Source organism: Symsagittifera roscoffensis, chromosome 1, assembly GCF_963678635.1.
Source record: "Symsagittifera roscoffensis chromosome 1, txSymRosc1.1, whole genome shotgun sequence".
Classification (NCBI taxonomy): Eukaryota; Metazoa; Xenacoelomorpha; order Acoela; family Convolutidae; genus Symsagittifera; species Symsagittifera roscoffensis.
In genome coordinates, this window is record NC_087062.1 from 79,944,215 (window position 1) to 79,970,795 (window position 26,581).

At 36.2% G+C, this 26,581-nt stretch overlaps 1 protein-coding gene across 3 annotated transcripts; it reads right to left on the reverse strand.

The window, feature by feature from the left end:
- Window positions 1-508: 508 nt before the first annotated feature.
- LOC134850646 (pre-mRNA cleavage complex 2 protein Pcf11-like) lies at window positions 509-25,943 on the reverse strand. 3 transcript variants are annotated; one of them, XM_063866613.1, is made up of 14 exons: window positions 25,672-25,943; window positions 14,408-14,533; window positions 13,757-14,056; window positions 12,174-12,248; window positions 10,858-11,969; window positions 10,717-10,769; window positions 10,257-10,517; window positions 9,408-9,464; window positions 8,764-9,219; window positions 7,439-7,789; window positions 6,925-7,120; window positions 2,212-2,566; window positions 1,642-1,734; window positions 509-1,480 (listed from the first exon to the last, which is right to left on the reverse strand). In XM_063866613.1, exons 1-14 carry the CDS (start codon window positions 25,837-25,839, stop codon window positions 881-883), a joined length of 4,203 nt encoding a protein of 1,400 aa, XP_063722683.1. In that variant the 5' UTR covers window positions 25,840-25,943; the 3' UTR covers window positions 509-880. The 3 variants fall into 3 exon arrangements, with proteins under 3 accessions (XP_063722683.1, XP_063722682.1, XP_063722681.1); XM_063866612.1 differs by having other exon boundaries at window positions 10,266-10,517; window positions 10,687-10,769; XM_063866611.1 differs by having other exon boundaries at window positions 10,687-10,769.
- Window positions 25,944-26,581: the final 638 nt, after the last annotated feature.

Below are 26,581 nucleotides of genomic sequence, written 5' to 3' on the forward strand. Positions count from 1 at the left end.
TAATTGTGAGTAGGTTTAGAAATCGAGTATGCCGTATGGCAGAAACCAGTGCAAATTTACAAATGATTTGCAATAATTTTGTACAGATTATAATCCATCATGATGAATTTTAATGGATTATAATTGGTTTCAGTTTTTAGAAAAAATTGGACTATAATCGATTGCGTGGTGCCAAAGTGTAATTATAATCGATTATAATGGCTATACCAAAATCGATTTTATTCTCTAATTATCATTGAAACCTCAGCGCGGGAAGCCAACGCAAAAATAAACACAAAATAAACACAAAAAAATAACATCTGAAAACAAAACAATTCCTATGACAAACAACTTTAACTTCAAAATTTTTACTGAAACTTTCCAGCACAAAAAGATTTTATCATGAAGCTTTCCGTCTTTTCATTGCCTGCCTCAACAAAAAAAGTTGACCAAAATTTACAACTACACTAATTGCTCACGGTTCTGAATTTAAGAGACTAAACAAAAGCTTTAATTAATAATTCGTTCATTTGGAGAGCTACGACAACTTAACGAACATTAATATTTAAAGCACATTTCCAACAAAATTCCACAAAGTACATACATCGATTTCATTGAAACAAATCATCAAATTTTACAAGCAAACGGACAACCATGAAATTCAATTTGAGATCTAACAACAAATTTTAGCTAGAAAAGAGAATATTAACCATTCAAGTTCAGTTTGACAGTTTACTTGCGATCCGTATTTTAATCTTTTTAAATCATTCAACAATCTTGGCGTAAGCAACCTTGAATCCTAAGCGCTGCCGTTTTTTTCCAGACCAAAGAGCACCCCTGTCAATTGCAATGAAGCCGAAGCACATAATGTCGCCTATGACCTGATTGGTCCGGGTTCTTTTTACCGACTCCGATGCTGGGCGACCTGCATTTCAACCTCTGTTTCATCCATAGGTTCGTCTTTTATTCTAATCAAAACAGGCGCTTCTTTCCCCTTTGGTTTTTTGCCCTGACCCGAAGTGGAGGCGGTGCTGTCAGTTGTCGGGTTTTGTGACGAACTGACTTCGTTTGCAACCTCGTCGAAATCTTTGGGCTCTTCTTTGACTTTCACAACGTCATCATCGTCATCAACATGCGCGACAATTTCACTAAACCCAGGTTCTTTATCGCCCGCTAAACTCGTGAGTATCGAGTTTAATGATGACAAGCTATGCTGAGGTTTGGCAGTTTCGTCTTTCTTGTCATTTCTGCTAGGTGCACTTTCGCTCGTATTAGCTTTCTCCTTTTCTTCTGAGTTCGTCGATATAGAGAGCGGCGGTTCCTTGGCCAAAGGGGAATGTAGATTGGGTTCCCTGGTGGGCTCTTTTTGGCTTTGGGCTTCCTTTGAATCGCTGGAAGCGAAGTTGTTGCTCTCTGCCGATATACTGCGAGGCGTTGATGGTATGTTTGTCGGTCCATTTCCTCCATCTGTGAATTCTTTGTAGCAGAAGAAATGAACCGTCTAAAAATAAACCAATCACTTGCACTCTAGCATAATATTAATACTACCTTTAAGCTTCTTAGCTTTTTTACTGCAAGAAAAACTAAATCCAGCAATATGTTGAAAAATGTTATCTGATCTATTTTTTTTTAACTTCCTTCGGGAAAAATTGAATAACTAACCTTTCCCTCAACTCGAATCGCGTCCAGGAAGTGCCATTCCTCTGCTGTCACATGCCAGAACTGCTCAAAGTACTCGCGACAGATCTTGCATATCTAAACAATACAACTCACATCTTCAGTAGTTAAAAAACCGTTTAGCATTTTCATGCTCCTTAGAAACAAGTATCAGATATACCTTAATTGTATTACCATATTCTATGCGGTAGGCTCTTGTTTGCAATCAGAAGAATTTTCTATGAGTTTTTTAGAAGGCTTTGACCACGAATCACTATTTACAAATTAAAAAAAAAGACTACTTCAGCCCCGAATTCGTCTTTTACGTGCGAAAATGCATATCATAAATTAGTTTCAAAAAAGAAGTTTAGTATGTCGATGAAAATTGTTTCTTTCCTAGCTCTGTGCTGCGTTTGCTCATAAATTTTGTGTTAATGACTACATATTAGATTGTTGTCTGTGTTATTGACTACGACTCTTTAAGTGTTATTGACTACATAATTGAGATTCTTTAAAAGTTCGTACCAAAAGAGCGGGCAAATTCAGAAAGTCTCGATACAAATTTTGCAAACACACCTCATCATTGGGGATCTTTGAGTCGGCGCAGACACTCATCTTTTCGGCCTCAACAGACTCACTGCTGCTGGCCACGTTGTCATTGGCCGATGTCTGCATCATAGCACGAGCTGCCGACTCCTCTCCGAAGCCAGCCGAGAGTCTGTCGGCGTGGTCGGACAACACGAACCAATCCTCACACAGTGGGAACCACTCGCGGGAAGATCCCACGTATCCGTCGGCTTTGCGCTTCTTTTGCCGGAAGTGCCAGTCGAGATGCGCCGTGTACTGACTCTGTTTGTTGATGGGGTATCGCATCCCACACGAACTGCACTGTAGACCCCTGTACATGCGTTGGATAACTCCAAATTGGTACCTGCAATCACTTCATGGCTGACACAGGTCTGCATTAGAGCTTTGCAACAATAACAATACACCACAGAAAAGAATTGCAAGCTAGCGGATAAAAAACGAGACGGAAGCCACTAAGTAGAAAAAAACTATTTAAGAAAAAAATGTCGATTTACTTAAGTCCAGAAACATACGATACGGCCCAGCATTAAAACATTTAAGTCCAAGAACTTTTAATGCAAAAAAGACATAGCCAAAAAACAGTTGGAAACAAGTCCATACTATTTTTTTAAAACTTCAACTTTCCAAATTTAAAGACAACATTTATGGCCTTACAACTCTTTGAATTTCAAGAACAATTTATGATTGACACTGCTTCGATAAATTAATCAATTTGAGAAAACTGGATCAAAAGAGACTTTTATTTTTTATTCCACTGAGATATCTGAAAATTAAAATACAATTTCAAAACTAAAAGTCTATCTCGTTTTTCGAGGCCAATACAACTTCGTGGAGTTTGCCTTCCTTTTATCAAAAAATGAACTGAACGTTAAAACAAAACAAAAGTCAAACCGCGCCAAATTTGAGCGTGATTAAGAATTTTTCTGAAAAAAAAACAACAAAAACAATCATCGCAACCTGTATATGAGTCTTTGCTGCGTTTATTAACTCTTAGTAATAAAAACGGAAATTATACAAAAACTTGATGCTCAAATACTTGCATCTTTACAAATGTTCGATAATACACTCTAAAATGGTGAAAACTCCCGGAGTCTTCAAGCAAAGCCCAAGTTTTGGAAAGAAAGCCGACCAGCCAGCCTCCAAAAAATCGTCCGACAATTGAAATTTTCCCAGAAACAAACTCAAATTCCAGATATCAAAACAGTCTAGCGGAAATTCAAACCCCAGAAAAGACTCCCAAAGCACGCACTTTACCAATAGACCAAATAAGATGGGGAAAGAAATCTAGTTTTCGATGAAGTCACTCGCTCTCGAAATGGAAAACACCAAAAAAAACAAGGATAACCGGCTGCTGTGCAAGTGGCATAAAACGTTCCAATCACACTGATTTAAGAAAACATGGTCAACAGACTTTTGGAAAAAGTCAATAACGCAAGAAAACAAAAAAACTGACTTGTTTGTTGAATAACATTCAACGTTCAAATTTCACAGTAAAACATACGTCTTTAAAGCGAACTGATGCGAAACTTTACGCGCATGTTTCAAAAAATCAAAAACTTAAAAGTTCTTGGCTGATTATTTATCAAAAGTACTGACAGAAAGTTTAAACAAGTGAAATCAGTAAAATAAAATCTCCGTTTGATTAATTTCTTAACCTAAAAACTGGCATTTTGGAGAAATTGAACGAAGACCACAAAACGGATCAAAATTTCACTTATTGGATGTTTACAAGGTCCATAGCAGGTTTCATCCCAGAATTGGTAGAATCAAGCTATGCAATGGATACATCTACAACCTGTTCTATGCATTGAAAACTTAATTGTACAATTGGCACGGTAGTTTTCGAGAGTATCGAAACTGTGATTATTTCGAAAAATTAACTTTTTAGGTCCAAAACTGCTGTTGTAAAATAAAGAGAAAAAACAGTTGATTCAAAAGAAAAAATTGATAGCACATGTTCCTTTGATTGAACTTCAAATCTCAGATCGGCAAATTAATTTTTGAGAACAGTCTAAAAACTTCAAAACTTGACCTAATCTGTTCTTTTTATTGAATCATTTATATCAGATTTAGGGGCGTGGCTATCGAGAAAAATCATGTTTCCAAAAGAACTAGCAGATCTTCAAAAAAAACTACATTTGATTATGCAAAAACTTTCTTCGAAAAGTAGAAAATGCAGCTAGATAAAAAAAATCTGCAAAATATATTCTTTTTTGCAACCTTAATAACTGATTTGGCAAAATAATTTTTTGCAAAAAGTCTAAAAGATTGCAAAAAGAGCAAAACCTCAAAAATTTGACAATTTCCATGGCCATAAAATCAAAAATTAGTCAAATTGTCAAATATTCCACGTCTACACTCCATTGCTGATTGCTTGCCAAATTAAGTAGAGTCCTTTGATGCTGGGGATGTCCCTATACTTGATCTTCGATTTCACCCTTAATCTCAGATTTGGCCCGTAGTTCTCTAGAAAAAACAAAAAAATTCCAACAACCCGTCAGCATTTCAAAACTCGGAATTTTCTAAAAATAAAATTGATTTTCTACAGAAATATAGGCACAGCAAAAAGAGAGCAGAAAAATTGCAAGCACTTAAATGCTTCAATTCAAATCTTACTCACTGATTTGGCAGGGTAGTGGTAGTTTTCGAAAAAAAGTTCAAAATTTCAAAAAGTAGATGTTTTTAAGTCAAAACTGATTTTCTACAAATAGAAAATGCCTAGCAGCTTATGAAAACAAAAAACTGCTACCTTTTCTTTCGATTAAAACCTTAATCTCAGATTTGGCAGGTGGTTTTAGAGAAAAATCAGAAGTTTCCAAAAAAGGTCAACACTTCAAAAAAAGACAATTCATATTTCTATAATTCTTTCTATGAAAAAATAAGGGCGTAGCCGTTTTCATTTAAGCAAGGAGGATTTCTCTCGAACACCGTTCTTGCGATTGAATGTTTGATCTCAGATTTCTTTTTCGGCAAGGTAGATTTCGAGAAAAAGAAACGATCAACAGTTCAAAATTTGGCCATTTCAAGGCCATAATTAATTTTTACAGAAACAACGCGTAGCAACTTACGCAGGTAAGATTTCAATAACACTTTTTTATTTAAAGTCTGATAATTTCAGATTTGATGGGCTAGGTTTTGAAAAAATGAAAAAAAAAAATCCAAAAAATGCATAAAAATTCCCCCCAACTGCAATTTTTGAATGCTGTGTGATTCGGTAAAAAGAGACTAGCAATATATACGGCACTCAAGGAAGTAGACGGTCTTTTCCCCGGTCTTTTAAACAGTTTTGTGAAAATAATAGTGTCACTAGAAGTAGCACCAATATTTTCGACTTGGGTTAGAAAAAAGTGGACTTCGTATTAAGATGAGCTTGTGTAAAAAATGAAAAAAAAATGGAGTCAGAATGAATGTGAGTATGTGACAACAAATCTTCCTCAATATTCACTGAGCATCATGAGGAAATTTAAAACACTTAGCTACCAACTGTAAAAAATTTGCATGTCAACTACCGTTAAAACATGCATCTTTTGCGATAAGTATGACAGGTTTTACAATTTAATTTGTCAATGTTTATAACTTGGTTAATGATTTATGTTCACAAAATTAGTTGAGCTAGACATCAATGGTGCTCGGAACAATGACCTCTAGCAGAGAACTCGTCAGCAGAAAAAGCGATTAAGTAAACGAACAAATGGTTCGAGTAAAAATTTGCGTATTATTGTCAAGCAGCAAATAACAGTAGAACTTTAACGGTTAAAACATAGCCAGCAGACAGTTGGAAAAGAGCCAATGAACGCAAGAAAACAGAAAAAAGACTGACTTGTTTTTTGAATTCAAAACTAAAAAGTTATGGCATTGACCCTCTTTGAATTTCAAGACCAATTTATGATTGAAATATTTTTGGTAAAATTAACTCAAAAACCAAAAAACTAAATTCTACTATCGAAACTAGAAGTCTTTCAAGTTTTTTCGCGCCATTTCCACGTTCGTATTTGGAGAGTGCAATTTACCTATCTTTCAGCAGATGGATATATATTGAGCTCAACAAGTCCATATATATCTAAGTTCATTTATATACGCGTTAATGTATATGAATGCACATCTGCAATTATTAGATCATTTTAAGACTTTCTCCAAAAAAAAAACAACGAAAAAAATCACCAAAACCTAGTGAGAGTCTTCGCTACGTTTATTACTCTTAAAAATATACGGACATAATTTAAAAAAAAAACTCAACTTTCGAATTTCCAAAACAATAGGACAACTTTCGAATTTCCTTAAGGCTCTTAGAATTTCCTTAAGGCTTTTAGAATTTCCAAAGCAATTTATGATTGACATTTTTTCGATAAAATTAACCCAATTTGAGAAAACTGGATCTATAGGTGAAAATTTCATTTCACTGAGAAAACTGGTAATTAAATTGCTTTTGCGAAATTAAAAGTCATCACGTGTTTCGTGACCTTTACAATTTTGCTGTTCAATAGTGAAGTTTGTCTTCCTGTTAACAAAGGAAAAAAGCTGAACTTAAAAATAAATCAAAAGTCAAACTACGAAAAAGTAAACTTGTACCTAAACATTTTTTTAAGACTTTTCCTAAAAAACCATGAAGGCCTATATCAGAGCTTGAACTATATTCATCAACTCTCAATCACTTTCGATGTTTTATCGCATTTCAAAACATCTGAATACTGGAATACTGACTGTTTTAGAGACTCGATTTCGAAAGATATCTTCTCAATTTGAGCCAGTGGCTCCGTGTCTGCGTCTGGGGGTTTGAACTTCATGCTCTCATCCTCCTCTTCCTCTGCAATATCCACAGTTGCAGTCTGTCCACTATCAGCTGCATTAGTTGTGTCTTCATTGCCATCTGCCAGAGTCGAAGACGAGGAGATCATTCCTGCAACACGCCAACCAAAACTAACACTACAAACCTTTCCATGCATTTAGAGCAAGGATCGTGTAAACAAATTACTCATATCAATCAAAATTAGCAGCCAAGGCAACAAAAAGTAACTACACCAATATTTTAAACGAAATTTTTTTATTAACTCAAAAACAGTGCCTTTTGGTTTTCTACCGAATTCCGAGTGATCTTTACTAAGTCTTTAAATCTAACTTCCGTGCATGCTTAAACCTCAAAATTATTACTCTATCATTTTTGAAATTTCGATAATAAGCCCTAGTTTTGATTTTATTCACCACATTAAGGACCTACCCATATCAATGAGTTGATTGAAGAGTGAGCTCAAGTCAACATTCGATTCGTCCAAGGACACCCCTCCAAAACTCAACCGCTCGTTCACTGAGGGTGTGGGTAAAATACTCCCTTGGAGTCCACCAGGTCTCATCATGTGCTGGTTCGCAGGATTCCCAACCATTGAGTTTGGCGGCATCATTGGTCCACCACCAGAGTTCGGAGGCATTTTTCCGGGTGCTATGGCTCTATTGACTTGGGCTCCGGCGAACCTGGAGTCAAATGGCATCTCTTTGGGCCATGTGAGTCCATGCTGGTCATAGTACCTGTCCCACTCGGGCGAGTAGCCGTAGCCAGGTCCAAATTGATAAACTAAACATAATAAACATAGCCAATCGAAGATTGGAAGAGAGTAATGAACGCAAGTTAACAAAAAAACCACTGACTTTGTTGAAAAAATCTCAATTTTCGAATTTCAAAGAAAAAAATAGAAGCCCTTTAAGCTCTCTGAATTTCTAGAACGATTTATGACCGGCGCTTTTCTGATTACATGAACCCAACTTGAGAAAACTGGACCAACAGGTAAAGTTTTTATTCCGCTGGAAATCTAAAAATTAAATTCCACTTTCGAAACTAGAAATCCAACTAGTTGAACCAACTACTATTTGATTACTGTCACCGGTGGTGAATTGGTTACTTCTCTGCCTTTCAATCGAATACTCTCTGCCTTTATACACGAATATTGATACTGAACGCATAACTTGAACACAGAAAATTGCGAGCTAGATAGGAGAAAGTAAAGTGGTCTTAAAAAGAAACGGTGCTCGTGTAAGTAGTATAAGAAAACAAATATTTTGCTTGGAGACTTTATATCAAGATCAGGGGCGGATCTAGGATTTTCTCGAGGAGGGGGGGGCGGATTTTCGAAAATTTTGACGACCTTTTTTTTTATTAGGTCAACCAAATTGATTTTTCGAGCTCTCCCAAAGCACGGTTTTGTCCCAATTTTGGCCAAATTGTTCGCGCCGCAGGCAAAATTTAAAAAAAAACAGGCCAAAAAAGGCGTTTTTAGGCACTTTTTGGAAAATTTTGACCGAAAAATTGCGTTTTTTCGGCGCGCGGTCCCCCCCCCTCAAAATTAGTAAATATTGGCGCCAAAGGCGCCTTTAGAAAAATTTTAGGGTCGGTCGGCCAAAAATGGATTTCTTAAAAAGTATCAAAGGGGGGACCCTTTGGGTCGGCAGGGGGTCGAATCCCTGAGGGGTAGGCGTCCGCCCCCCCCCCCCCTAAATCCGCCCCTGATCAAGATATTGGTTAGAGTCATAGAAAAAAAAACAAAAGCGTACTTTCGGTGGGTGGTAAATTTCGAGGCAGCTCTTTCTGATTGATTCCTGGCGGAGCAGGAAATTCGGGTGGTCGCGGGGGCATGGGTGCCGTCGGAGGGCGATTGGGTAAAAACTGTGGGGGACGCATGGACATATTTGGTGGAGGAGGAGCGTCTTTTCTCTCGCCGCCGAACCTCGGTGGTCCAATATTCCTCCATCTAGGGTCTGGCATCCTTCCCCCTCTGTAAGGCGGAGGTGGCATTCCAGGTCTTTGATTGCCCATGGATGGGGGCCCTCGCTGGTTTCCCATGAACTGAGGTGGTCTTTGCCTGAATCCCCTCATCTCCCCACCCCTTAGGGGCGGGCCTCGAGGAGGGTGCCCGAATCGACCACCGACAGAAGGATTCTGTCCTCGATTTCCCCCCGGCCACTGTCTGAGCTGGTTCTCCATCGGAGGCCTGACTGCAGGAGTGCGCACTGAAGCATAGAGTGTAGCATTATCATACGCTAAGGCGTTATTATCCTACTAAGCACAATTTAATTGCGTCTATTTTGAACCAATTTTGAGCCAGCAATTTATTGGAAACTAAAGATGCATTAATGAAACATTTCGCTTTTACGCATTCATTATGACCAAAAGAACAAGAAAAAAAAACCATATTTACCTAGACGTCCGGGTGAATTCCTCAGGTCGAAATCAGTCGATGCCTTTTTCTCGGTGTCTAAAACAAAAAAATTTGTTAATGAAGTAATTCCTACTGCCTGTAATTTTCAACAATCAATTTCAATCAAAACCACAATAGTTTGGCGCGCAACATGACCCGTTCTCGGGGAGAACTGTGCGTGTAATCCAATCTTGCAAGTAAAACAAGGTTCGTAGACGAGAAAAAAAACCATGTTTTCGTCGGCGATGAAGCTACTGGATGTTTTTATAACTTGGTCTCTTCGTATTTCTTTTACTAATGATGTTTTCATATAATTTTGACCTTTAGCTCGGCATTTAGGCTTTTATCGGAAAATTTTCGTCGGCGATGAAGCATATTTTCGTCGGCGATGAAGCATGTTTTCGTCGGCGATGAAGCTACTAAGCTACTGGATGTTTTTATTACTTGGTCTCTTCGTATTTCTTTTACTAATGATGTTTTCATATAATTTAAACCTTTAGCTCAGCATTTAGGCTTTTATCGGAAAATTTCAGCCAAGGAAATCAAATTCGAGGACATTCAACAGCGTTCAACCGAGTTATTGCCGAGGAAATCATAAAAATTAAAATCTATCAAATTTAATCAATTCGAATTGAACGTTCATTGACACTTTCATAGTCTATATTCGAAGCTTATATGCGATTCATTAAATAGCATCTACAATCACAGAAGCATTCGCCTGAGAGATCATCGCAACTGTTAGACTTTCTATACAGTTTTGAGACGTTCCTGCAAAGGCTCCAGTGTTAACCTACCACTGCATTCACTACAAACATGCAGACACACACTCTCATCAACAATATAAGCAACCTTTCTCACGTCGTCTCTGTACTTCTTTGATCTGTTCCTGCAGTTCCCTGCACTGCTTAGCCGACAGCTTCCCACTTTTCAGCAACATCTCCGCCCTTGCATACACCTGTTCGGGAGTGATCACCTCCGGAACTCCAGTGCCCACCCGACGCATACCCGCAATCCGGATCGACTGCTGCTGCTGACTATTATGAGTCGCGCCTCCCCTGTTCGAGGGGTTGCTAGCAGCTCCCCGGATGCCCCTGTAGTCCACGTCTTTTTCTGAAGAACGAAAAGATGTTTATGGAGGACACTAAATCTAAGCACATCTGTCAGAATTCAAGTCAAGTTGTAATTCACAATTCAAGTCAAGTTGTAATTACACTAGCCATCAGGAATAATATTCGGACTCAATTTAGGCATAAGTTTGAGGTCCAATCTTAGTTTTTACCTCGTTTCCCACTTCCTATCCAAGACTTACTTCCAGTTTGAACATCGTTTTTGATAGGAATGAACCCCTCTTCGTCTGTTCTCCTAAAACAGTATGATAATAATCTCCATTCTAGAAATTTATTTAATTTTTTCCACTCAATTTATTCAATTCTAGAAAAAGCCAGCATACTTTGGTTTGCTGTGTGCTGCATTGGGCGCAGACATTCTCGGGTTTTTAGCTCCATTTGTATTCGAATTATTTGTCCGTTTGCTCAACAATTTAGCCGCAACTTCAGCTTGCGCTCTTCCTGTTCTCCTCTGATTTGGAACAAAACTCTTCGCTTTTCCTCCTCCTTGCTCCGTTTCTGCATTGACAGCGGTATCAGTTGAACTTTTTAGGCCTTCATCCGCACTATTTGAGTTACTGTTTTCTTTACTTTTCTTCACAGGTACATTGCTTCCATACTCTATACTTATTTCATCGCTCTTATCCCTTTCTTCTTGATTTTGTTTAGGGCTGTCACCCATGTTATTTTTCTTTTTCGCCGGCCCAGGGCTAGATGATCGACCCCTTTGAAAACTATCTGAAGATTTCCCTCTCGGGTCTTTCGCTTCACCGCTACTCGAGTTACCGCTACCCGACGGTCGCTTCCTCTTCCCTTCCGAGCCTGCTCTTCGTCTTTCGGGACTCCGTTCTCGTTCTCTATCCGAGGAACTTTTCTCGTCCTTCATGAAATTTGGCGGACTAGCTCGTTTAACTCTCCAGGGCGACAAAGGTCGCTTGGGTTGCTGTTTAGGAAATTTTTTCTTCGGTTGCTGGTCTCCGGGCCTACCTGTTTTAGCACCAGCGGGCCCTTTTGCATTGGCGGTCTTGTTTTTCTCGTCTAGTTTCACAGGACTGGGTTCGACTCCCGGTATCGGCGCAACTGCTGCTGCCGCTTTCAGCTGCTCTGGAGTGAGCTGTACAATTCCACCACCTGGCATTTGAACTTGCACCGTAGCGGCGACCGAAGGCGCAATTTGAGAAGCACTAGCAGGTACGGGTGGCATCGCGAAGTATGGAAACATAGGCGGCGCCGTGTTCGTGTCACCGGTACGTTCACTGGATAACGTTTGGCCGGCATAAGGGTATGTACTTGGTACTGGCATCATTGATGTCGCATTAAGGAGGGGTGCCGACACTTTCGATGCTGTTTGCAAGCCAGACATCTGTACTGTAGAGGTTGGGGCAGACGACATTTTTCCACGAAGTCTGGGATCCCTGGATTCCGCTTGATTGCTGGATTGTGTCATCAAACCAGCCTAAAAACAAATAGCTCAATCTTCTTTTTTTTCGGTATAAATATCCCAACCTATTGTATTTAATTTTTTTCTTCTAATCGTCGATAAGTATTACTCATATCGTTGAAACAAGTCTCGAAATCTTTAATTTTTCCAGCATTTAGAAATAGAAATGATAATTTTTCAAAATTTGTTACTTAAATACAAATGTTTTATGCAACTAACATTTGCATTTGAAATAGGAGCCGCAGGATGTCCGTAATACATTGCAGGATTAGCTCCCAGCTGATTTGCTAATGGCTAAAACGCAAGACGAATGATCATGATAAATACCGTCTATGAAACAATATAAATTTGAAATAAAAATCTCTGGTAAAAACTTTATAAACACAGAAGCGAAGCTGAGCTTCGCACCACTTGCGATGTAAAAAGTATAAAATTAAAACAGCATGAACCTCAAAAGTAGCAAAGATTATTTCCAACGATGAAACTGAAAAAAAAACAAAAATAAAAATTGAAAAAACAAAAAGTTTTTTCCATGATTAAATGTATTTACGTTTTTTACAGTTCCTTATGGAGTTGTTTTTCAGCATACGAAAATAGAGTGCCAGACTCTTATTAATCTAGAAAAAAGAATACAACTGAAATTTGATGGAAACAAAAAATAAGGTAGAAAAGCCGACAGAAATAAAGCCTTCAGCCAATAAACTGAGACTCAACAAAAAATTTCAACAATTTTTTTTGGAAAAAATTGTATATAAGGCCCACATAGTATCCACAAATGCTATATCTGTAGTGAAGGCATAAAAAATCAAAATTAAACCGACATAGTTCAAGTCAACAACCATAAAGCAGAAAACTTGCAATACAACACAAACATAGTACGACAATCTAGCAGATAGAAATTGAGACAAAAGCCGCTAAGTCGCGAAAAAAGGTTTCAAAATGTGGAGAAAAGCTAAGTCTATCAACATTTTAAAACTTTTCAATCACTTTGTCTGGAATAAACTTCATTTAAAAAAAGTAACATACCAAATAAAACAACTGAATGTTAAATTTGCATCATAGCAAAACTTAGAATCAGTAACAAGTCGACAGTGCTAATTGCAAGCATAAAAACAGCATGGGTAATAATTCCGTGCGCATTAAACAACGAAAGAAAAACTTTTCAAAAAAAAAACAACAAAATTTTCAAAACAATGCGAAATTTTCGCAAAGAGACTCAATTACTTCCCTTCATAAATTTAGAAGAAAGCTGAATCTACAAAAAAAGTGATACGGGATCTAATCCCACTAAAATAAACAGACAGACGAAATCCCGAAAAATTCTTGTTTTAATCAAAAAATGTCCAGGCCAGATTCAAATCCAGGCTATTGTCGTCTCAAGCATATTGGTTACCTCTACGCCAGGTAGGCTGGATGGTTGATTGAATTTGACTTCATTATAAGACTAGTGGAAACACGTTTAACCAATGATTAGAAAAAGTATTTAAAAATAAGAACATTCAGCAAGTAAGCCGACAAAAGTTCGGAGGAAATCCAAATTCCCAATAGCAAACATTGCATTAGGAACACATTTAGATGTTAAAAGTGCATCTTGACTAAAATTGCAACTTCTAAATTGTGAAACCTAAAATTGGAGATCCTGCGAACAAAGTTGTTTACGGGGGGAAAAGTCTAGTACCCGGTTGTAACACACTTGCTAATCGCGAAGGTAATAACTAGAAAACTTCTACCATTACATAGCCTAGGCCAATTACTTCTAAGCAACATAATTTCATCATGTAATGAAAGAAGTGAAAACTTACAAAGTGAGGATATACTCTCGGATTGATATGAATGTTTGTAGCTGCTGGGGCTGCGGCACTGGTCGGAACACTACTAGCACCTCCTCCTACCCCAACTCCCGCCGCCTGCGTGTGACCGGGAGCAACTGCTGGTACATTAGGTGGGGCAACTGGGGGTTTGATACTGCTCTGGGGATCCAGAGGCCAGGAGGGATCCATAGCCTTAATTTTGGAGTCAATCGAGCCCAGCATTTTATGTGGGAAAAGAGGGTTCCATGTAGTCCGCAGCTTGTACAATTTTGCACGAGTCGTTTGGTCGACCTGCAATCAAATAACGCAAATTACAGTTTTCCATATTATGGAAAGTTAGAAAAATATATTTTACTGAACACTTGTACAATAACACAAAACTACAGACAGGACTAATATATAACAAGTCACAAGTGTTTAGTTGTGTAGAAGTGTACTAAGGTTAAATGAGTCAAGCTCAAAAGACAAGGGTGAAATGACAAGTGGGTGAAAAAGTTTAACTTTGACCAACTTATTAGGTTTTGTACTGATGCTATATACCCCCATAAAAAGCTAAGTTGCCTAATATTGATGATATAAATACTATTCTTCAAGTTCTTCACAATAAGCAAAGATCAACGAGAAGTTTCCTCCATTGCTTACCCTCTCGAAGGTGTTGCAGAAGGTGGTTACTATATTTTCAGTGAACATCTGACGATAGGGCTCCCCCACATTCTTAACGATGGAGTCCAACAGGTACATGAGAGGTAGTTTTTGAGTAGGCACCACCTAAATACACGCCCACTTACGTACATACCCTTCTTATTTGATACTTAAAACTCTCGAATTGGCTGAATAGAAACTTCAGCTTAGTCGGATAAAGGACGATAAAGCCACAAAACGAAAATGACGTAGTTGTTTAAAGCCTTCTGGAAGTTAATAATTTTATTATGAATAATAAACTACCTAGTTAATCTCTCTTTCATCATTTAACCGCATGCTAAATGTGAGCACAAAAATGCGAAGTATTGAGCAAGCAATTTCTACAGCTCAAAGCGACCAAAAAACTCCCTTAATTGACATGACAGTAGCTAAGAAAATTTTGAAAAAAAACGAAGAAATAATTTCTTTGCTTACTTTGCGAGCAGGGGCGGATTTGGGTGGGGGGGGGGGGGTTGTGGGGCATTCACCCTCTTCTCAGGGATTCGACTCGCTACCGACCCAAAGGGTCCCCCTTTGTACTATTTTGAGATATCCATAATTGGTGACGGACCCTGAAAATTTTCTAAAGGCGCCTTGGGCGCCAATATAATTTAATTTTGAGGTGGGAGCGCGCGCCAGAAAACGCGATTTTTTGGTCAAAATTTTCCAAAAAGTGCCCAAAAACGGATTTTTTGACCTCTTTTTATCAAAAATCTCCCTGGAGCAAAACAGGGTCTTTTTAGTGATTTGGAAGAGCTCGGAAAATCAATTTGGTCGACCTAAAAAAAAAGGTCGACAAAATTTTCGAAAGTTTTTTGAAAATCCGCCCCCCCCCCCTGTTTGCGAGTAAAAACGAAACAAATTTAAACTTTTATGTAATTTTTAACCGATCTAGTACTAGTTACTGAAGATAGCCCGGTTGCAAAAAAAATTTTCAGTACCATTACAGGCCACGTTTCAAAATGTTCCAGTTTAAGTTTTTTTTTCATTTTCAGCGTATCAACAAGTCGGCGATATTCTTTGAATCGAGTCCCGCACCCATAAAAACATGACCATCTTGTTACTTAGAGATGATCATCGCAATGCATTTATACCCAAAAAATATAAAATGGTATTTGGGGTGCGTTCTCTTAACCAAAGTTCCAATAATTTAACAGATCAGTAGACCAATTTACATAATAATTAAATCAATCGCGGAATCACAGATCTAGAAATGCTCTTTCCTGCACTAGAACATACATTCAAAAACAGCTGCTGAGCTCATGACAAGAGTAATTTTAGTTCAGCTTTGGTTTCAACATTTTTTAAAAATTGGTCGTACTGTACAAATGTCTTCAATTCACGTGATTACGTAATTAAACATGACAATTTTAGTTTACCGATCTGGTCCGCTCATTTTCGGGTAACTGATGCATCATTTTACTGATAAACCACCAATAATTGGACGTTTGAGTATGGATTAGAATGTAGACCAGGATATTTTGGAAAGTAAGATTCAATAGCATGTTATAAAATCGGTACTACATAACTCCGCTTTTAGATGCGAGTTCGGGTTAAACTTGGTTCGGGTTGAACTTTTAACTATACTTTCAAGGTTTCTGATAAACTCCGAAGTGATACAAAAATGAATCAACGCTAGATGTAACAAAGAAGATTATGCAAGCAGCTTAGATTTTTCCGACCACGGTAACTAATGAAAAAAAAACATGAATTTTGTAAAATAATTAGTTTTCCCCAAATTTTGCGCATTATTTTTTTGGATCAAATGAATTAAACATAACTCTAAATTCAATAAAATTAGAATGACTGTGGCTTAAAACTACGACTTAAAACAATATGAATACCAATCACTGACGAAAAGTCTAGCTCATCGAAACATTCAAATAATTTTTTTGCTCACAAGTAGAAAATAGCAAATGAACTCAGTAAAATAGCAGGCTCTTTGACACTTTTTTGACAGCGAGGCAATTATTGGAAAAAAAACTTACAAAAGGGGAACTGCTTACAAAATCTAGTTGAATAAATTCGATATGTACGATAAGCTAGAGCTAAAAAAAAGCATATTTTGACAGTTTATCAAAAAACTTATTTAAGAAATAGAATTAAGAATTAGACATAGTTAGACATTTTTTGATACAAGAAGAAATATTACAAACTATAAGGTCAAATAGACAACCAAAAAGACAAAAGAAAGCAGCTTTCACAGAAGATTTTTTTAAAAGTTTAATACGGAAAGTCTAAAGCTATTGCTTTCGAATCAAGTAGAATTTGGGGGAAAATGAAGACACTGAGCAAGAAATTTGGATGAGAAAACAAAAAACACGTAAGCTGTTGCTCTCAAAAAAATAGAATTCGGGAAAAAAAGGGAAGACACTGAGCAAGAAAGATGGATGAAAGAACAAAAAAAGTTAGAAACAAAAAAAATTAGGTCAACCACTTTGATAACAAATTATTAGAACAACTACTCGCTCGTTTCAATAGAACGAAAGAAGACAAGAAGGAAAAATTTCAAACCGTTTCTCTCAACACGGATTGTCGTTCATGATTTTATGTCTTTCGAGCCAAAACTAGCAGAGGTTAGATATGATGTATCACGCAACCTATTCTGACGATTAATTGTGGTATTTAATTTTGCGTGGACATTTTTTTTAACTACAAAAACGAGCTATCACACACCTGAAGACAAAGATCCTCCCACTTTCGGCAATCGGAAAAAAAGCGGCTCCCGTATTGAATCGAACACAATTTTCTATTGAGAGGTAATTTCAGCTCCTTAAAACTCACTTCTAACAGATCAGTACTTGCCAGATGACCTCATTCAGGAAATACTTTAAGATGTAAGAAAAGTATAGAAAAAGTCTGGTTCTCGATCAAATAAACAAAAAAAATGAAGCAGCTTTCACCAAAATGTTACAAAAAGTTTAATACGGAAAATCGTAAGCTGTTGCTTTCGAATCAAGTGGAATTCGGAAAAAAAATGAAAACACTGCGCAAAAAATTTGGATGAGAAAACAAAAAAAAACGTAAGCTGTTGCTCTCGAATCAAGTAGAATTCGGGAGAAAAGGAAGACACTGACCAAGAAAGTTGGATGAAAGAACAAAAAAAAACGTAAGCTGTTGCTCTAAAAAAAGTAGAATTCGGTTTAAAAAAAAGGAAGACACGGAACAAGAAAGTTGGATGTAAAAAGTTAAGAACAAAAACATAGCCAATCGAAGATTGGAAAAGAGTAAGGAACGCAAGTGAACATGAAAAAAAAAAGACTTTCTTGAAAAAATCCATACTTTCGAATTTCAAAGAAAAAAATAGATGCCCTTTAAGCTCTTTGAATTTCTAAACAATTTATGCTTGGCGCTTTTTAAATAACATGAACCCAACTAGAGAAAAATGGATCAATACGTAAAATTTTTAATCCGCTGGAGCTAAAAGTTAAATTCCACTTTCGAAACTAAAAATCGCTCACGTTTTTTTCGCGCGATTTCAATGTTCGTAATTGGAGTGCTATTTACGTCACTTTCAGCAGATGAATTTCAATACGACTCAAAAAGTGCATGCATACGTAAGAGCATTCATAAATGCATCAATATGTATGAATGCGAATCTGCAGTTATGAGAGACTTTTAAGACTTTGCCTGAGAAAAAAAATCAGCAAGACCCAAATAATTCACTATGTTCATTACTTTTAAAAATTAGAACAACCATTTTGATAACAAATTATCGACAAATTATAACAAAAAATTGGCTCCCGTATTGAATTGAACACATTTTTCTATTGAGATTTGATTTCAACTCCTCAAAACTCACTTCTAACAGACCAGTACTTGCAAGGTGACTTCATCCAGAAAAGACTTTAAGATGTAAGAAAAGTGTAGAAAAAGTCTGGTTCTCGATTCGAACACACTTGCACTCGCAAAAGCGGCGAAATTGCACTTTGCGTACACAAGCGAGAAAACAACAAGAACAACTCTTAAATGGCAAAAAAAAGAGAAGGGAAAGAAAAAACAAGAAATTTCAAAATTCGAACGCCGGATTTGAACCTGGAGATTGAGAGGCTTACGTCCTAAGACCTTGAAAATGAGCGGCTTACGTCCTTTCAACTGATCAATTGGCAAACACTGAGTCATTGGCAGAGTGTCAAACACTAGTGGCCAGTCTGAAAATGGAGGTAGCAGTTTGAAATTGCTCTAGAATATGTTAATCTGATGCGGAAGGAATTTTCGAAATTTCAAAAAGTGGACTTTACATAAAAAACAGAATGGTTTTCTGCCAAATTAAGAGATTATCCGCTTATTATGGAAAACTCTTATTACTCATTCTCTTAGTTGAATTTAAAATTTCAGATTTATCTGGGTAGTTTTACCGAAAGTTTCCGAAATCGGTCAAAAAATCTATAGTTTGACGTCTCCTATATCCACAACGCTTTCTCTACTGAAACAGGGGGATGGCTGTGAATTACGACACAACCGTAAAATCTGTCTTTTCGATGGGACCCTTCACCTCAAATTTACCAGGGTAACTTTCAAGAAGAGTGAAAAAAAAAATTCACAAGAACGGTCAAAAGATGGAATTCTGCTTGATTACTAAAGATTTCTCCAAAAAAAATTAAGGACTGGCGGGTAAAACAGAAAAAAATCCACAACCTGTTATTTCGATCGAAATTTTAACTTCAAATTTGGCAGTAAATCACAACAAAATAAAAAAATCTCAAAAAACGGTATAAAATTCAAAGAGAACAAAATATCTTAAAACCAGTTGGGCAGAGAAGATTCCTGTTTTCTTTTCTTTGGTTTGAACCCTAATCGACATTTTGGAAGGGTAGTTTTTAGAAAAGAAAAAACTTCGTGAACACTGCCAAAATGTCAAAAAGCCAACTTTTTAAGAACATTCCTTTTTGTGTAGATATAAGGGCGTGGCCGTTTATGCAGGGATATCTTCTACTACCTGGTCTATTGATTGAACTCTCAATCTCAGATTTGACAGGGTAGTTATTCGGAAAATAGTTTCCAAAAACAGTCAACATTTCAAAATTTGGACTTTTTATAAGGACTTAACTTTTTTCTACAAACACTAGGGCGTAACGGTTCATGTAGGGGAGATCCTCATAACATGCTCTATCGATTGAGCCTATTATCTCATATTTGGCATGGAATTCTTTCAAAAAAAAAATAATCGAAAAAAGGAATATTCGAAATCAAATCTGGCGAGATTAGCAGCCACATAGTGTGCCATCGGTACAACATTTTTTTACACAAGCGAAGCTGCGCTTGGCAAACACAAGCGAGAACACGACAAAAAGCGGCTCTATAAAGTACAAAAAGAAAAAGTACAAATAAGCTTCGAATAGGTAAAAATTCGGCTACGTCTCGGATTCGATCTGTTACCTAGAGATTATAAGTCTCACGCACTAACCACTCAGCTACGGACGCTTAATCAATCACAAACACTAGCCACGAAAAAAGCCGAGAACAGACGCTAGAAATTTCCAATGCTACAGATTGTGATTATAGCAAAACTGCCATCAAATTTGTGAACACTTTTAAAGAAAACTTTTATTTGCGAGTTATGTTGGTAAAAAAGAAGGTTCGTACTCATACATTAACGCTCGCAAGCTGGCTTGTGTAATAATCGGTGAAGTAGTTTTCGAGAAAAGCTGAAACTTCTGCAAAGACAAAAACTTTACAAAGCGCCTAAAAAAACAAACCTATACATCTTCATGAAACCCATTATTATCAAACAGGAGCTTGCCATTAATAAAGAAAAATGGAAAACATGATAATAAAAGGCTAATGAATACATGCTACAAAGCAATAGGATAAGTGAACTATTTTAACGTACACTTTTATTTGCATCTTCGCTTGAAACAAAATGGACATCGTAGTTTCACACTGCGCCTTGCTTGTATAAAAACATAATCGAAAGTAATTTCAACCAAGACACACACACAAGAAAACACAAACAAGAAAAGGGAAAAATTAGCTCTAAAACTTAAAAAGCAAAGTAAAAATGAGCCTTGAAATATTAAACCTTTGGTTTGCGCCGAAACCGAACCCTCGACCTCAAAAATTAATGTCAGACGTCCTCTCATCTGCGCCATGATCAATTGACATCAAGAAAACACTAGCCATCAAAAAACGAGATGCAACAGAATGATCACTCTGATTTGCTTTTAGATTTAAGAAATATGGATTCGTTAAAAAAAAACATTTTTCATGGGCATAAGAAATGTGTAAAGTACTTTAACAAACAAATCTGCTAGCTTCTTAGAGTTTGCATTTGACTTAATTTTTCTCGTATATATTAGCTTAAAGACTTTGCAAAGGTTTGAATTATACTTAAAATTCAAAAGAAAGGCCAGACTGCAGTTTCTAAGCCGACAAACAAAAAGCAGAGTCGTGATGATCCGAAAACTTTAGTTAATCAGGGCAGCAACTGTCCAATTCGCAAAAAATACAACCGCTTTTTATAATCGATCTCCAGATCGTGCGATCTTCAAGCAAGAGTGATGCAACCGAACCTAGTAGGCAGCAATTGTTATGACCATTAAAAATGTGGACGAAATTTGTCTTCGGGCGTATTTTAGTTCTTTTTGTTTTTCCCACAAAATCAGGTACCGCATATTATCATCGGAATCATAGTTTGAAACATAAATACTATTCAAGCTAAATTACAAAATAAAAAAAATAAAAAAGTATTCCGTGTTCATAAAAACCGGAGTGAAATTTTTGAGTTTTTGACTGCATTTGAGAAAAGAAAGCGAGCGAGTAGAAGAAAATATTTCATTCAAAAAAGGAAAAACGTAGATTTACTCTAGAAAAGATAGTTTTGGAAGATTCCTTCAACGCTTCCTTTGCAAAAAAAAGTATTCTAAAAAATACTCTCCAAAAAATAGAACTGCAATCAAAAACTTTTCCGATCTTTTGTTTGTCTCTATATACTAAATCACAAACAACCTAGGCGATTGAATTGTTTTCATCACATCAGGCACAAAATTATCAATAACTTGATTTAAAAAAAGGAAAAACCTTTTTTTACTTTTAGTTTTGTTTTATGTTGTCAGAACATTCTGAGCTACTTTCACTGCAACCGGCTATCCTTGTTGAAGTTTTCTAATAGATACAAGAGACCTAATACCCTCGATAGTCAAGTAAATTTGATTATTGAGAAAAATGAATCAATTGGCAATTTTTCATACCGCTGGGATTTCAAGGAAGTACAACCAAATTTTGAAACTACTAATGGAGCACATTATTTGCACTTTTATACGAGAAAGTTTTTTGCACTTCAATTATTGTACTTTTACTATGAAAACACGTTTGTTTTGCACATTAATCAGCAAGCGTTCTTTGCTTTCCAGTTTAAAACGAATAAGATAAGGTGAAAATAATCAGCTAGAAAGATGAAAAAATTGATTGAAACATTAAAACCAGATTGATTTTTTTTAAATAAGATGGATGAGATCATTCTTTTTATACTTTATATTCAATCCCTAGCTGTTAATTAGATTAAACCAAAAAATTAGACCAGCTTTTGAAACATTGAGAGGGCTTCTTTGAAATAACTTAGCAAAATCGAAATAGCGAAGGAACGGCCCTCAATATGACAACGCACTAAATCACCTACGAATTTTTTTCCAGATACGTGAAATCCTGCGAAAAAATTTAATCTAGGGCATCTTTTTTTTCCCAAATCGTCCGAGCGAAAACATTTCTAAACATATAAAAAAATAATGATAATTAAACTGAAATTAAACTTTCTCAATCTGAATTCTAAACCTATAAAATATGTCATACCAATCTGCAATTCTGGCCTAGAAATTAAACCAATAATTTTCATTTATTCAATGTTTTTTTTAGAAATTCCATCAAATTTTTTGTAGATAAACCAAATTGATTTTCTGAGCTCCCCTAAACCCCTATGAAGACACAATTTAATGAAAAAAAAAAATCCAAAAAGCCGTTTTGGGCATTTTTTGGGAGATGTTTACGCGAAAAATTTTTTTGCGCTCTCTCCTCAAGTTAAGTGTATCTAGAAGCCCAAGGCACTTCAGAAAAATTTCAAGTTCTAGAGTTGGTCAACCAAAAACTGATGTCATAAAATAGCTTCAAAGGGTGGACCATTTGTAAAAACTTGTCTACCCTATTTGAGGGGTGTGAGGCGGCAGCAAGAAACATAACATAGTTTAACTTAGTGTGTTGTAAAATTCGAAAGTTCCCCATCCCTCTCGAAACAGAAAATGAGCTCTGTCGCTTAAATCCGTTGTTTTCGACGGTGGTTTAACTAAATTTGAAACTTAATTAGTTAATTGAGGTCGTACTGTTAGCAAAAAAAAATATTTTGTTTTATGATTCAGAGCACCGGAGCAGCTGTTTGCGACTAGTTCCGGTTTATCTTTTGCCTCTAATTTCTTTTCTGAGTCCAAGTTAAAATTCACCAGAAAAACTACTGTTATTTCAAATTAATTAACAAAGTATAACTATTTTCAGGAAACAAATCCACAAAGTTTCATGGTATGTTTCTTTATTATTGTTCCGACTTTCGATACGAAAGTAACAGAATATTTGTGCTCGGGGTGGGTTTTTTTTTCTTCAGACAAATTTCGACTTTTTAACTAGCCATTTTTGACGTAATTTTTTTATATCATTCGAAAGGTTTTGTTGTCCTGAGCTCAAATTTGAAAAGATATTTCACCTGTGATCATTTTTCGTAAAGTTATGGGGGTTTAAAGCTTGCCATTATGGCCAATTTGGGACACTAATATATTTCGCGCTACTAACGCGTAAGCGGAGAGTTATTCCGTCTTAAAAATCGATCCAAATTGGTTTAAGGAAGCTTATTTGCCATAATTGATTTGTTACAAGTAGCGAAATCTATCCTTTTGTACTTTAAATGGCGTGTGAGTGGATGATTTTCATAAAAAATTTCAAATTTTAGAAAAAAAAAATTTCATTTTGTTTTATTACTTTTAATTTTTTTTAAATGTTATTACTGCTCCATAAACCTTAATATGCAGTCGGAACATTCAGGGCTTCACCCTAATACGAGCAGTCTTGTTCTATTTCAAAATTAAATTGAATCAGTCGAGCTAAGTTTGAAACAAAAAATATATTTCCCACATCCAAATTTCTTGTTCGAATTTTAACGATACGACTTAAATTGTCAAAGAATTTTTTATTGTTCCGACTTTCGATACGAAAGTAACGGAATATTTGTGCTCGGGGTGGGTTTTTTTTCTTCAGACAAATTTTGACTTTTTAACTAGCCATTTTTGACGGAATTTTTTTTATATCATTCAAAAAGTATTGTTGTCCTGAGCTTAAATTTGAAAAGATATTTTAACTGTGATCATTTTTCGTAAAGTTATGGGGGTTTAAAGATTGCCATTGTGGCCAATTTGGGACAATTAACGCGCGATATATTTCGCGCTATTAACGCGTAAGCGGAGATTTATTGCGTCTTAGAAATCATTCCAAATTGGTTGAAAGAAGCTTATTTGCCATAATTGATTTGTTACAAGGAGCGAAATCTATCCTTTTGTACTTTATATGGCGTGTGGGGGGATGATTTTCATAAAAAATTTCAAATAAAAAAAAATTCATTTTATTTAATTACATTTAATTTTTTTAAGGATATTACTGCTCCATAAACGTTAAAAGGCAGTCGAAACATTCAAGGCTTCGCCCTGATACGAGCACTCTTGTTGCCTTTGCATAGCATATTCAATTCAAATTTCATTTCACACAGAAGGAAGCGAAGTCTAATTTTGCAAACATGATGAAAACATGGCGAAAATACGAAATTAACTAAACCAAGGTCGTTTTTTGCCATGGAAATATAGAATGAACCTCATGTCCAGTGATGTCCAATATAACCAATTGTTTAACCAATTGATTTTTGAAAAATGGTTTGTTAAACTGATTTAACTAATAAAAAAATTGGTTAAACCGATTTGGTTAAATACATGTTATAAGTAACTAATTAATATTAGCTCATATATTAGCTTTTCAGGAGTGTGTTTTTCCATTCAGGAATCATTTTTTCCCAAGCCACTCCAAACCTTCACTCATTCGTGCTCCATCGATCGATAATTAGCAGTTTTGATAAAGTCCGACAATATTCGCGTACCGAAAACTTTTAAAACTTGCATCATTTATTATAAGACTGGGAGTTTTAAAACTTGTTTATCACTGTTTAAAAGCAAAATTGGTTAAACCGTTTTGGTTAAAAATTTTTTAATTGGTTAATGGTTTAAAACATTGGTTTACTTTTTTAACTGGACATCACTGCTCATGCCAAATCGCTTCTATATACCAACAATAGATACTTAGATCCAACAATGGTTTCCTAACTTTTGTGTTATATTTTTCGTAATAATGAGTAATTCAAATATGGCAATTATTAATGTTTTAAGAGAAAATGAAAAATATTTATGCCCTGTAGAAAGATAAGGAAATAATTGGGGCGCGGAACGTCCATATGGCGAAATTAAATCTTCGGTATCTGTGGTAGAGGTTTTAAAATATCGAGTGATTATTTTGACATATGTTGCGTTGTTTTTCTCTGAAATCAAAAAGTAGTATTTTCGCCTGAAAATTAAAAATTTCATTATTCATTAGATTTGTTTTTCATGGAACAAGTTATACCTAGTATCTCTTCAGCAAAAATACAAGCAATACAACGTCAATGGTTACCACGGTAGTCGTTTCTCCATATAAATATATGGTTAACTTCGAACTTTTGTTCGTATTATTTTTTTTTCTTCATTTTGTCGGTTAACTGCTGAAGCATCTTTCCGACCTTCGTTGAAAACATTGAGTCCAAATACTTTTGAATTGATGCCAGAACTAAACAGACAGCAGAATCCAAAATGCTGAACAGGAATGTGAAAATGTACACGGTCAAAATGTACAAATTAAAGCCGCCAACATCAGGGATAACTAATTATCTAAATGCTTTCAAGAAAACAGAAAATTGAACTTTATGTGACTATTTTTTCTTTACCCCTGTCTTTAAATATGCTTCAAGTTAAATTCATTATGTTTTATTTTTGCAATGGTTCACAATATCTTTAAGTATCGGCACTCATTGTATCAGAATTTTCCAAAATCTTTCTGGTTTATTGAAGCAATCAGATAATAAAATAAGCACCATTTTCAATATATGCGCTTCTTTTCGGAAGCAGAAGCAACCTTATTTTTTGCGGTGATATCGAAGCCTAAGTGATTTATACCCGTTGCAGACGTGTCTCGATTAGACGAACAACTCCCTCGGCCAAAGAATGGTCCTTATTTCTGTAGTCTTCGGCTAGAAGAGTCAGAGCATTGATGTTCGGCTTGCTGTTCGTCCGCAAATCACCCAGCGTGGACTCGTAGTCTTCTAAATCTTCGTCCAGAGGCATTTCCACACCCAATTGGACAAACGACTCAATGCAGCTTACAACGAAAGACAAAAATCCAGAGACCACTTCAATCCACGCTTGCTAACTAGTTTATCAGAGAAAAGTAATCTGAAAGTTTCATCTTTTTAACTTGCTGTATAACTATAACTTCATTTAGCAACTGAATTGTTGATTTAAGCATTTTAAATTTGAAATCTGATTTCATTAACGTTAGCCAAAAGCTTGCACATGTGCACATACTAAGAAGATTTGTCGATGGTTGCAGAAGCAGCAGAGAACGTTTCGACAACAATTATATTGATAGAAACATTATCAAAAAAGGATTAATTTGTATGTATTTTATTTTGTTTATTCTAGGTAATTTTTGGGTGAATTAGGGAAGGAGCGAGAGGGAGCAATGAATGTTCCAAAACACCTTCCAATAGCTGAAATATTGTTCAGAATATTTACTCGTTGAAACTCGTTACACGAATTTACTCGTTGAAAATATCCAGCGTAGTCTGATTGGCGACTTGCTTAAGTCGTTTTTGCTCTAACTAGAAATTCAAACATTTTCTTGACACTGAAGATGAAGACTCTCAACTGTTAAAGGTGTTCAGTTTCTAATTTGCATTTCTTTTTTTCACTAATTATATTTTTCTTCCGACCACTCAAGAATGAGAAGCAGCTATGGCCTGGGGTGAGTTTGTCCCGCTTTTCAGGTGTCTCAAAAGAGCGGTTTGAAATGTCATTTTTTACCACT